Here is a 12594-nt window from a genome sequence, read left to right on the forward strand (position 1 = left end):
GGACGTTGAAGCTGTTAAGTATCCGGCAGCGGCAGGCAGCCTGAATGACGAAAGTGGGTGACTTGCCTCCATCCCCAAGCACTCCCCCAATTCAAGATTAGATAAGCTCATGCAGTTGGACCCAGCAGCCTACCTAGGTACCTAGGTATTCTGGGTGCCTGGAAACATGTAACAGTATCCCCACCAGACAGACAATGTTCGCCCTCACCCCACAAGCAAAAGAGAGGTAGTCGTGCCTGGAGACAATCTTCTTTGAACACCATTTTTGAAGCTCCCAGACTTGTGCAGAATTCCTATTGAATTATCACAGGCTATTTGCAGTGTGCCGTGCCCGCTACGTGCAACCAAGAAATTAAACAGACAAAGTCCAGGGTATCTCTAATAGTGCTCCAGCAACCATGGTCAATCTTTCAGAAGCCTCTAAAGCAAGTCCGGAATTGTGGCAAACACACAGATCTTGTATGATTCCGTCACACCTCTCATTTTTATCCCAGTGCACGCAAGACGGCGAGGTACCAGGGCACCAAACCGTTCAATCCCACGGCAGAGCGTTCCATACAGAAAAGAGGAAAAACGAAAACTCTCGCGTGCAGGCCATTATGGATGGACGTAGCCATTGCCATAGCCATTCACGCCATTCTGGCCCTCGATTCTTGCCCGCTTGTCATGATGGCCGGGGAATTTTTCCTCGGGACCCAGGCCTCGTTTAGGTGCCTTGGCGATATCGTCGCAGACGGACTGCATTCCCATGGACAGGTTCTTGCGCTGCTCGCCATCTTCTTGGACGAGTTTCTCCACGTCTGACAGCCTCTCCTGGAAATGCCGTATCTCAGGCACGAGCTGGGCGGGCTGGAGTCTACTGAGCTGCTCCAGGATGGCATGAGCCATTTGGGTAGTGCTCGTGTTGTTCCACTGACTACTCAGGCTTTCGACCATCGTTTCCAGAGCTCCGTAACGCCGGTCCGCCTGGCTTCCGAGTGCGTTGATGCTGTCCTGCGAACCAGCCACGATTTTCTGCACCTCGGTCACAGTCTCCTGTAAAGCTGTGACCTTCAAGTCGATAGCGACGGTCTTGGACTCAACTTCCGTCAGGCGAGATTCCGCGGACGTCACACCAGACGCAACGGCTTCTGACTCCGGGGCGAGACTTGTGCTGATTCTGGGAGTCGACGCCGTCGCAGGGCGGCTGGCTTGTGCCACGGCAACGGTACCCGTGGCCGACTTGGAATCCTGCAGGCTCTTGATTTGCGCCGTGTGTTCATCCAGTTTTGTTGCGAAAACCTGCATAAACCTATCAGACCATGCCCTGAAACTCGCAGGGAGATCCGCGGGCATCTTCTGAGGAATCCTCGCAAGGCATTCGGCCACGGATCGCTTGGCACCTTCAATGACCATATCCTGAGCGTCAGCTCGGCTTTTCAGCGCAGCGTAGTCCGCCATTGTCTCATCGAGATTCTCGACATCGATGTTTGCTAGCAGAGCCTCGTGGTCCTTCACACCCGTGTCCAGGGCCGCAATCCGTTCAGTGTGGCTGGTTGATGTGTCCTTCAGATTCTCGATCTCTCGACTCAGCTCGCCACACTTCTGTCCTAGATCCGCCATGTCCTGGAGCAAACTCCCGTTCTGGACTGCGCTCGGCTTGTCCTGCGTTGTCTTGGCAGTCGAATCGAGTCTCACTTCCTCCACGATCTTGCTGAGTTCGGCTTTGAGCTCGCCTATTTGTTTGTCAACGTATGCCCGGAACGATTCGGTCGGTTCGACCGCCCCGAGGCGCTGGGCCAGGCTTGTGACTTCGGATCTCAAAGAAGTCACCTGCGCCCTCAGCTGTTCGTTCTCTTTCGCCAAATCTGCACGCAGTATATCTTTTTCCCTATGCGCGGCCAATTCGGACGCCTGCTTGTCTTGAGTTTCCTTCAGCGAAGCAATCTGCTTCTTCCATGTCTCCTCGAAGCCAGCCTGTCGCTGATCTAACTTCTTGAGTCGTTCTTCTTGGGCTGACTGCGATGATGTGGTGACTAGGCCCAGCTCTCCTTTGGAAGCTTCCAAAATCTGGCGGATCTTGATCTCGTCGAATGGCAAAGCCCTCACGAGCGTCTGGGCGTACTTGTCGAAAGCGACAGTCTCCTTTGAGGCTAGCACGGCAAGTTCCTTATCAATGCCTGCCAGAGTCTGTTTGTGGTGGTTCTGGCTCCCCTGGAAGGCGTCATGCACAGCCGGAAACTGCACGGGTTTTGAGATCTGGCAGTCGTAGTCTTGTTTTCTCTTGTGATATGCCTTGAGCTCGGCGTCCCTCTTGAGCGAGAGCTGGGTCCTCTGGGTCATGAGGTCGGTGACTTGATGGAGCGCCTTTGCCAGCTCGGCCGAGGCCCGGTCCGGGTCCATCTTGGCTGGCTGGTCTTGTGGTGTGTGGATGGTGCGGGCCAAGTCTAGGTCGCGGTCGCGGTCGTTCCTCCGATCGCGATCGCGGGGTTCGCGCTCGTGGTGTCGATCTCGGTCACGCTCTCGATCACGGTCCCTCACATGGTCCCCTGAGGCAATGCGAGAAGGACCTGGCCTAGAAAACCGGTCGCGGGAGCGGGAACGGTTTCGCCGGTAGTTGGCAAAAGGAGCGTTGAAGTCCCGTGAAGAAGACATGTCGAGGCAAGGTGTGCGGTGCAGTGTGGCACCTGCTCAAGTAGCTAGACGATTCAGAGACATATGGCGTCAAGGAGGTCAGGACGGGAAAGAGCAGGTGCTGCACTGATTAGACTGAGGGGCTGCAGCAAAGCTGGGTTGATGGGGAAAGTACGGGGTATGGCAGACACAGTGGGTATGTGTCTCCTGCTGTTCTCTTAGCAGATGCCCATCCCATACATCATACATACATACATACATGCATACCTAACTTGGTAGCGCGTACTGCTTGGGCACATGCGCGTATGTATGCAAGAGGTAGCAGCATAACCCGGGCGTGCAGCAACGATGGAGGCTGTGCACTGTGCCGTCTGAAGTGTCTTGGGTTCCCCGCCAAACCAAACACGCCTGGACTTCGTGTTGTTGGTGTAACTCCAAGCTGTATGTCGAAGGTGGAAAACAGTAAGGGGGCAGGGGTCTCGCGCTAAGGCGGGCGCGTAAAGTGCTTTTCTAAGGTTTTTTTTTTCTCTCTCCCTCTCTTCTTCTTTTGGGGTCCCCTCAGTAGGTACCCACTGTGATGCTTTTCGTCCGTCCGTGCACAGTTGTTTATTGCGGATTGTAGATACCTAGGTAGGTGCTCTCGAGGTGCTGTTTGACTGTCGGGCAGCAAGCATTCGAGAGGGGAGGAAAACCCCATTTGGGCATGGTCCACACGTATGTAAGACAGGGCACGCCTTAGCAGGGTAAACCCAACAAGAACCTTGAAGGTGATGTTAAGGCCGAGGAGGAGAGCACGGAGAGTACGCAATACTTGGGGGCCCCTGCCCTGTCTCTCTGACCGTTTCTGCCTCCCATGGCTGCAGGGCTGTCAGTCTACTAGTGCTGAGCAAAACGGCGGCAGCACTCACTGACCGTTCGTCCTACTCCGTATCTGACCTTGGTAGAAAAGCTACCACCCTACAGGAGCATACCTCTCTGCACGTCGCGCAAACAACCATAGCCGCTCGTTTTGTGTCTCCGTCGCGACCCGCCTCATTCAATTGCCTTCAGCAAGTCGAGACCATGGCTGCGGTATGTACTTCAGCTTGCTTGCCCCCATCTCCCCCTTGGCTGTCCGGCTCTCCTAACGCGGTCGATCGCACATAGCCCGTCGTCACAGTCTCTGAGAGCAAGGAGCTCCGGGGCATCAGCCTCATAGCTGCCCACTCGCACGTCCGCGGCCTCGGCGTCGATGCAGACACCTTGGAGCCTCGCGCCGCCTCTCAGGGCCTCGTTGGCCAGCAAAAGGCACGCAAGGCCGCCGCCGTCATACTCGAGATGATCAAGCAGGGCAAGATTGCCGGTCGCGCCTGTCTGATTGCCGGCCCACCAAGGTAAGTCGGCGTGGACACCTCACGGACCCTTTCTTTCGCGCGCCGCTGACGCACACGGCCTACCAACCAGCACAGGAAAGACGGCCATCGCCATGGCAATGGCCCAGTCCCTCGGCCCCGACGTCCCCTTTACATCGCTGTCGTCTTCCGAGATCTTCTCCCTCGAGATGTCCAAGACCGAGGCGCTCACCCAGGCCTTCCGGAAATCCATCGGCGTACGGATCAAGGAGGAGAGCGAGATAATGGAGGGCGAGGTGGTTGAGATCCAGATCGACCGGAGTGTCACCGGCGGTGCCAAGCAGGGCAAGCTGACCATCAAGACCACCGACATGGAGGCCATCTACGACATGGGCGCCAAGATGATCGACGCAATGACAAAGGAGCGCGTCATGGCTGGCGACATCATCTCGATAGACAAGTCGTCCGGAAAGATCACCAAGCTCGGCCGATCCTACGCGCGGTCACGCGACTACGATGCCATGGGCGTCGACACGAAGTTCTTACAATGCCCCGACGGAGAACTGCAGAAGCGCAAGGAGGTTGTCCACACCGTCACACTGCACGAGATCGATGTCATCAACTCGAGAACACAAGGCTTCCTGGCTCTTTTCTCGGGAGACACGGGTGAGATCCGTAGCGAGATCAGAGACCAAATCAACACCAAGGTCGGCGAGTGGAAAGAGGAGGGCAAGGCCGAGATCGTGCCTGGCGTGCTCTTCATCGACGAGGTTCACATGCTCGACATCGAGTGCTTCTCGTACGTCAACCGCGCCCTGGAGGACGACCTGGCTCCCGTTGTCATCATGGCGAGCAATCGCGGCCAGTCGCGTATCCGCGGCACCGACTACAAGAGCCCCCACGGTCTGCCGCTGGACTTTCTCGACCGGGTGTCAATCATCCAGACACAGCCCTACAGCGCAGACGAGATCAAGCAAATCATCTCCATCCGAGCCACGGAGGAGGAGGTCGACCTGTCTCCCGACGCCTTGGCGCTGCTGGCTAAGATTGGCCAGGAGGCTGGTCTGCGGTATGCCAGCAATCTCATCACGACGTCACAACTGGTCGCTGCGAAGCGACGGCAAAAGCAGGTCAGCGTGGATGACGTACAACGTAGCTTCAAGCTCTTCTACGATTCTTCGAGAAGCGTCAGCTTCGTGGCGGCATCTGAGAAACGACTCATCGGAAACGATGGCGCGGTGGATTTCTCGAATGGCAACGGGGATCAGGCTGGCGGGGAAAGAATGGATACGAGCTGAGGGGACAGTAATGGAGCTGGGTGAAGGCGTTCCGGTCGTAGAACAATGTCACGATGACACGAACGGGAAAATTGCGGTAGATGCTTTGTGTGGGAATTTCGGACGGCGTCATATGGATATCCAAAACATCCTTGCTGGTTTGAAGAGCTTCATCAAACTCGTTCCATTGCCATTGCCCTAGGTATGCTGCATTTTAGGCGCCTTTGGTTCGTCTTGTGGCGAGAGCTGAGTCCAATATGGAAGAGACTCCGAAATAAGACGGAAGCGACCTGATCAGCACGCCGGAATATATATGCCGCTTAAATCGAGGCTGTGACTGCCCATTCACGCCGACCTCCATTTAGCCGGAGCGCATCTGGGAGTCCACAAAAAGCCATCTCTGTATCTGCCGAATCCATAGTAGAGTCTCTTAATATTCGACCAGCACAACCTACCTGTGCGGGATGAGTATGCTTGTATTTGTATATAAATGCTTAGAGTCTGCCATGCCTCCTACCTCCCTGTCTTGAGAGACTCATCCTCGCGACCTGTTCGCCCACATCCTTGAATGCCCCATTATGATGTTTCTCAAGGCTCTTATCGCCGGGTTGCTGGCCTCACCGGCTACTCTGGCTGCTCAGCTTACCAAGGTCAACTATCCCAACGATGCGATGTCAAAAGTAGATATGTACATTTATGTTCCCGATAAGGTCGTTGCCAACCCACCTCTCGTCGTCGTCATCCACTCTTGTCAGTCCTCCGCGCAGGCCTACTTCCAGAACAGCCTGATCCCCTGGCACCGCGGCTCCGATAATAAGGGGTACATCACCGTGTGGCCGAGCAGTCCTCACAGCGGGACGTGTTGGGATGTGTCTAGCAAGGCGACCTTGACACACGGAGGCGGGGGTGATACCCAGGCTATCTCTAACATGATCACGTATGCGATCTCGCAGTACAAGGTGGATGCGAGCAGGGTGTTCGTGACGGGAGGAAGCTCCGGAGGTAAACATCAAAGTCCTGTTTGGGCCCCAAAACAAGAGATGAGGGGAGGGTTTTCCCCCCGGTGTGTCGAGACCGCATCGGTGGCCTTTGGCTAACAGTTATCCCGGTATCCAGCTATGATGTCCAACGTTTTAGCGGCGACATATCCCGAGCAGATCAAAGCACTTTCGCTGTACTCTGGGGTGCCAGCTGGCTGCTTCTTGTCGTCCTCCGGGGGCGTGGACCAGTGGAACTCCTCTTGCGCATCAGGCCAAGTCAGCGCCACGGCAGAGGCTTGGGGAAATGTTGCAAGGAACATGTACCCGGGGTATAATGGGACCCGTCCAAAAATGCAGATATGGCACGGTTCTGCGGATGGGACGCTGAACCCACAGAATTACAAGGAGGAAATCAAGGTAAGAAAAGCCAGGAACCCAGACCCGCACTTCCAGTTCGCTACGGAGGCACGTGAACACACTCTAGTTTGCCCAGCCAGGGCATCCGAAGCAGGCTCTGTGAGAGCAGCAAGTGCCCTGGGGCTTCCCCTACTGAGTGTGAAAAGCGTTTCATGATTTCTGACCCGGGACAATTCAGCAATGGACGAATGTCTTTGGCGTTAGCCAAACGCCCACTTCCTCGGTCAAGAACTACCCACAGTCAAACTATCAGACTGATAACTACGGCCCAAACGTTCAAGGCATCTATGCCACGGGGGTCGGGCACAGTGTGCCATCTAACTTGACCGCGAGCGAGGAGTGGTTCGGTCTCTAGGGACCTGTTCGTATCCGCGGCTATAGAACAGCAAAGTCAGTGATGGTATTTGAAGACAAGCTTCAAGCTCAGCGAGAAGTTTATGCTGGACAGAGTTGGTGCGAGGCATCTGTTGAAATGAAGCGCCACGCGAAATGAAAAGCCATCTCTCGACTACTTACCATAGCCAATAACAATATATATTATCGTGAGGCCTTGTAGCCCAAGGCTTAGGTTTAGGCTTAGGCTTAGTAGCAAATAAATGGCTACACGCGTGTGCCGCACGCGCATTGCGGGCATTTCAAACATACGGGGGCGTAAGATACTCAGGAGAGCTCGGATCCTGGGGTTCCGCGTTCCTGGCCAACGGCACCCAGCCTCCCTCTTCCTTGTTATATGCAACCTCCTGGCCCTGGTTGTTGACCATGGTGAATTTCCGCAGGTCTGGATTTGGGTGCTGCATGATCTGGTCAACCTCGGCCGGCTCCCAAGCGTGATTGCCTCTGATCAGCTTGGCGAGTTCGACCTTGTCGTGTATGGACATGGCAGCCCGCGGGACGCTGAGGAGCGGTTGCCACTCGGGGCCCAGGTGATCGATGATGTCTTGAATACTCCTATCCCCGATTCCTAACATCCACCAGACACCTTCGACCATTTTGAGGAAGGAGAGGTAATGAGCCAGGATGACCAGGGCTCGTGGGCGTCGTTTCCTGCCGAGCTCTATGAAAGGGTTTTGGGAGGAATGTGAACCAGGTGATGATGCGCATGCTCAACACGGGGCTGAAGCCGGTCTCCAGCTCGAGGTACAGGCCGCCGAGGAACTTGAGGGTGCTGTAGTAGGCCTCGACGTAGGGGTAGTCCTCGTCGTCCTCCTTGATCGATGTGATCATGAAAAAGAGGTTGTTCGGGATATGTAGGGCAGTCTGATTGAGATTGAAGGCCGGGCGTGAGAAGAGCTTCTCCAGGCCGGATGAGACAAGTATCTCGATGGGGATAATATCCATTATGAGGCCGATGCCGCGCCAGAGCACCATCCAGTCTATGATGTATAATGGCTTCATATCCGGCTCTCGGAACGCCTCGGAGGAAAGCATGCACAGCAAAAGGGAACAGGCGAGGAGAGCTGGGAAGTCTTTTGGGTCAGCCCTCTCGATGGCCCTGCGATAGCCGGAAAAGGCCCGTGCCCTGTAGGTGATTGCCTTGGACACGGGTACCGTCATGTGCAAAGATTGCATGTGCAGCGCAGAGAGCCCCAGTATGCAGTCCATCAGGAAGGGGCTCTGGAAGGCGAAAGTGATGATGTGAGACTTCAGGATCTTGTCGATGAAGGGTATCCGGCCGGCCTCGATGGAAAACGAGGCATAAGTCTCTGTAGAGTAGAACCACAACAGCTTCATGTCGTACTCGTCAGTACCTGCAAGCTTGACTGGAGGCTCGTCGACGATGATGAGCTCGGTGCTTCCGCTGCTGTTGGAGGCGTCATCTTGGGAACCGCGGCGACAGTCAGAGGGCGGGCCTGGGGAGTAGTGCTGGTAGGGCAGGGCCGGGGAGGCGGCCGTGCGTACCGAGAGCGGCGAGCCGTATGCGAACCGGACCGAGGTGGAAGCCGCAGATGCGGACGACGAGGGCTGGACCGGGAGAGGAGCCGGGGGTGGGGCAGCGGCGATGCCGGACGAGGACGAGGGCTGAGCTGCGGGAGCCGCGTTTTGGGGGGTTGGATAGTTGCATGTGTCCTTTCTCAGGCTGCAGGTCCCACAGCTCGGTTTGGCCTCATCGCATTTGACCTTGCGAGCCTTGCAGTTCCGGCAGCCTAGGCGAGACTTGCGATGAGGCCTTTTGGCATGGTATGGTCGCTCCTCGGGAGGCGGCGGAGGGGGTGGAGGAGCAAGCGGTGCACCAGGAGGACGTAGTGCTGGTGGCGGCGGCGGTGGTGATCCGTCAGAGTGCCCCAGAGTGCCCATTGTGGGGGCCAAGGGCGATGATCCCAAGGGTGGTTATCCCAAGGGTGGTTGTCCCACTGGATGACTATCCCAGGACACTGGGGCGATTATTTCATTGGATGACTACCCAGAGCGAGGTTGTTCAAAGGGCAGTCGTCCCAAGAGTCGTGAATCTGCAGTGTCGCCTTGGATGCATGTGAGATGGTGTGTGCAGCCTGGTTGGGTTGGCGGCGCTGGCGACAAGTCCAGGACGGGGAAACTGGAGACTCACTCGGGGTTGAGAGTTTCATTAAAGGGGGCCAAGGCGTGGCAGGAACAGGAACAGGAACAGGAACAGGAACAGGAACAGGAACAGGGAAAGGGCCATCGGCTGAGCCATCAAATAGACACGTTAACGGAGGGCATGTGTGTCTCGTGAGAATCGGACGGGAGGTGAGAGGTCAGAGGTGAGAGGTCAGAGGTGAGAGGTCAGAGGTGAGAGGTCAGAGGTGAGAGGTGAGAGCGAGAGGTGTCGATGACGCTACACCTGGTGGTGGTGGTGGTGGCAGGCAGCCAAGGGAAGGGGACGATGAGAGGCTGGGCGAGAGGCTGCTGCAAGGTGGTGTGGCAGGTTGACGCGTTGCGAGGAGATAGCCTAGAGCATATTCTATCTAAGCAACGAGGGTGTTGTCGCGAAGACCTCAATGACACTCCCACTGCGACGGCGGCGCCAGGCGTGGGCGGGGCGAGACGAGACAGAGACAGACACAGACGTTGGACTGCAATCACTGGCCAAGCTGACCCAGACGGAGCGGCCCTCCCAGCTTGAGGTATCCCTGTACATGCACTCCTGGCCATGTACAGATGGCACCTGGGGGATCGCGGCATCATGGATCGAGCAAGATCCCGAGCCAGCCAATTCTGGACAAGCCTATTCCCGTTTGCATCGCCCAAGCTGTCCCTGCAATCGCGTCCCCTGGCGGACCTGGTACTTGATAGAGCCTCGTGCTGTCCCACCCTGGCAGCCCTGCATGTGGCCCCCCGAATAGACCATTTGGTGTGATGGTGCTTAGCCCGCCAAACGGAGGCTTCATTGCATAATCCTAAGGTACCTAGGAAGACAGACCCCTTGCTAAAAGTACGGTAACAGTATGCATGTGTCCACGGGCACGACCTGAATGCAGGTCCTCCGTCTCTGTCCCCTCTCCCTGGGAAGGCCTGGCCAGGATGATGCAGTGGCAGTGGCAGCGGCAGTGGCAGCGGCAGTGGGCCGCTGTCCTTGTTGCGCGGGAGTGCAACCATGTGAGTTCCCGAGCGCCCGCAGACCTGGCCCCACAGGCAGGTGCACGTTAGCAATAGAAGGCATTCAACGACGGCACAGTCTTTCGAAGCAAGGTCCTCCTTGCTCAAAGAGGAGAAATGCGGCAGAGAGTGACTGACTATAACAAATCGATCGACCATGCTATATACTACCTAGGCATTAATTTGCATTTTTGGCCGCCAATCTCGCAAACAAAACCCTAACCCTGTGGTCAGGCGCCAGACACACCCTCCCCCACCGACAACCTCGGGCGCGTCTTGCTCGGTTCTCACGCGTCTCGCTCAGCCTAAGGTGATATCCCATGGGCAAACCAACCGCCCACTTGGTGTGACATGACAAGAAAAGACATGCCATGACAAGAGCCATACACTGCACATAAAAACTCGCAATCATGGCCCAGCTCCCAGACGAACTCGTTTTGTCAATCCTTGACCAAAGGTTCCCCTGCCGGCAGCGGCAAATCCGCGCTCTGACGACCTTGATATCCGTGAGTCTCAGCAACCGGCTTAGCATCACTTCCATTCTCTCCCTCAGATCCCTGCTGACCTTCGCCCAGCCAGACGTAGCACCATGTCGGAACTGTATTGTCTATGGCACCGAAGCCAGTGGGAAAAGTGCCATTACTGAGGCTCTGCTCCAACGGCTTGGAGACACTCAGCCCACCGCCCTTGCAGACTCGCCCGCATTTCAGTATGCCATCGTCAACTCGGGCGAGTGCGTCACAGGACGACATCTCTTTGAGACGACCGTCCGGAAAGTCTCCAGCGCTCTTGACTTCCATGACTTCGCTACGCGTTGCGAGAGCCTGGCGCAGCTGAATTTTGAATTATCCAGGATGCTCAAACAGGTCGTCCAGCCCGAGCGCCGGCATTTTGTGCTCGTCTTCGACGCCATCGATCGTCAGAAGGAAGCCCCGCCCACTCTCCTCCCTGCCTTGGCAAGGCTCTCTGAGATGGTAAGTCTCGCCCTGTGGCATGGTCATGCGCGGCCCATGTGCTAACTGCATCACACCCAGATCCCCAGCCTGACCACGGTCTTCATCATGACCAGCCCGCCACCAGGCTGTCTCCGTACTTCCCAGGTTGCCCATATCCACTTTCCTAACTACACCAAGACAGACTTTGTCAGAATCCTCTCCGCCACACCGCCAAAGCCCCTCCCCAACACCACAGCAGCGGAGACAGCCGACCTCTGGGCGCGCTTCTGCGGCGCCGTCCACGACGCCCTGACCAAATCCGCGGCGCGCACATTACCAGCATTCCGCGGCGCCTGCGACTCGCTCTGGCCGCGCTTCACAGTTCCCCTCCGCGAGGGTAATCTCCGGCCAAAGGACTTCACCAAGATGCTCATCGCCGCCCGCGTGCACTTCCAGGATGAGAGCCTCCTTGACCCGGGCATCATAGGGCGTCCTCCCCACGAACATGCTGCTGCCAAACTCCCCATCCAGTCCGGGGAGACGAACGTCAAGGCACCCGCCCAAGGCAACATCGCGCCCGCAACGCCAACGACAAGCCTTGCCGCGCTCCTCCCCACGACGGCCCGCGTCCTCCTCATCGCGGCATACCTCGCCTCGCACAACACCGTGCGGCACGACCTGACTTTGTTCTCGACGCACCACCACGGGAGGCGCCGGCGCCGGGGCGGCGCCTCGTCCGTCGTCGCCGGTCAGAGGAGCAAGCACCGTAAGATCGCCCGGAAGCTGCTGGGCGCGCACGCCTTCGTCCTGGAGCGCATGATGGCCATCTTCACCACCGTGCGCCACGAGTGGGGCATCGGCGTGCGCGGCGGCGACCCCTTGGACCCCAACGCGGGTGCGGATGCGGACGTCAGCATGGCGCTCGCGACGTTGTCATCCCTGCGCCTGTTGGTCCGTGTCGGCGCCGGCGGGGATCCTCTGGATCACGGCGGCAAGTGGAGGGTCAACGTCGGGTGGGAGGTCATCAGGAGCCTGGGGCGGAGCATGCATGTTGAGGTCGAGGAATGGCTCATCGAGTAAGCCACCAAGAGTGCAGTGTTTAGTATCTAAGTGAGAAATGTGTATCATTAGCCCAACTTGGGCAGAAACGTGTTGCCACAATAGTATCAGAGTTCGCACATTTTCTGTCTCTGTACTAGGTCATTTTTTTGCAGGTAAATGACCCGTCAACGGGTTACAGATAGGTTTGCATGACAATCGTGCGAGTGTTCTTTAGTTACGAAACCTGGGCAGGATCACAGGGACCACACACGAGCTCAGCTGAAGGCGGTCAACCATGCACGCCTTGGGCGGTCATGGGCACGGCACTCCGAAGTGCATGCAAAATAAATGGTTCGAAGAAAACACCTGTGGAGCAGAGATAGCTCCATGAGATGATTGTGTTTGTACATAATGCTTACACCTGTAAAGACCCTTATCCAATGAA

The 12594-nt window shown here is 56.8% G+C and overlaps 5 protein-coding genes across 5 annotated transcripts; 3 read left to right on the forward strand and 2 right to left on the reverse strand.

Moving 5' to 3' along the window:
- Window positions 1-597: 597 nt before the first annotated feature.
- On the reverse strand, window positions 598-2634 carry INS49_011725 (uncharacterized protein; the record flags this gene model as incomplete). Its single annotated transcript, XM_043172435.1, has 1 exon — window positions 598-2634. The coding sequence occupies one exon, from the start codon at window positions 2632-2634 to the stop codon at window positions 598-600; it is 2037 nt and encodes a 678-aa protein (XP_043024180.1).
- Window positions 2635-3675: 1041 nt separating this feature from the next.
- Window positions 3676-5242, forward strand: INS49_011726 (uncharacterized protein; the record flags this gene model as incomplete). The annotated part of the gene is made up of 3 exons (XM_043172436.1): window positions 3676-3684; window positions 3760-3986; window positions 4057-5242. 3 exons carry the CDS (start codon window positions 3676-3678, stop codon window positions 5240-5242), a joined length of 1422 nt encoding a protein of 473 aa, XP_043024181.1.
- Window positions 5243-5799: 557 nt separating this feature from the next.
- On the forward strand, window positions 5800-6973 carry INS49_011727 (uncharacterized protein; the record flags this gene model as incomplete). Its single annotated transcript, XM_043172437.1, has 3 exons — window positions 5800-6223; window positions 6338-6618; window positions 6797-6973. 3 exons carry the CDS (start codon window positions 5800-5802, stop codon window positions 6971-6973), a joined length of 882 nt encoding a protein of 293 aa, XP_043024182.1.
- Window positions 6974-7253: 280 nt separating this feature from the next.
- INS49_011728 (uncharacterized protein) lies at window positions 7254-8913 on the reverse strand (the record flags this gene model as incomplete). The annotated part of the gene is made up of 2 exons (XM_043172438.1): window positions 7254-7662; window positions 7703-8913. 2 exons carry the CDS (start codon window positions 8911-8913, stop codon window positions 7254-7256), a joined length of 1620 nt encoding a protein of 539 aa, XP_043024183.1.
- A 1670-nt stretch (window positions 8914-10583) lies between these two features.
- INS49_011729 (uncharacterized protein) lies at window positions 10584-12188 on the forward strand (the record flags this gene model as incomplete). The annotated part of the gene is made up of 3 exons (XM_043172439.1): window positions 10584-10679; window positions 10749-11147; window positions 11208-12188. The coding sequence occupies 3 exons, from the start codon at window positions 10584-10586 to the stop codon at window positions 12186-12188; spliced, it is 1476 nt and encodes a 491-aa protein (XP_043024184.1).
- Window positions 12189-12594: the final 406 nt, after the last annotated feature.

The sequence above is a fragment of the Diaporthe citri genome (assembly GCF_014595645.1).
Source record: "Diaporthe citri strain NFHF-8-4 chromosome Unknown scaffold_5, whole genome shotgun sequence".
NCBI classification, from domain to species: domain Eukaryota; kingdom Fungi; phylum Ascomycota; class Sordariomycetes; order Diaporthales; family Diaporthaceae; genus Diaporthe; species Diaporthe citri.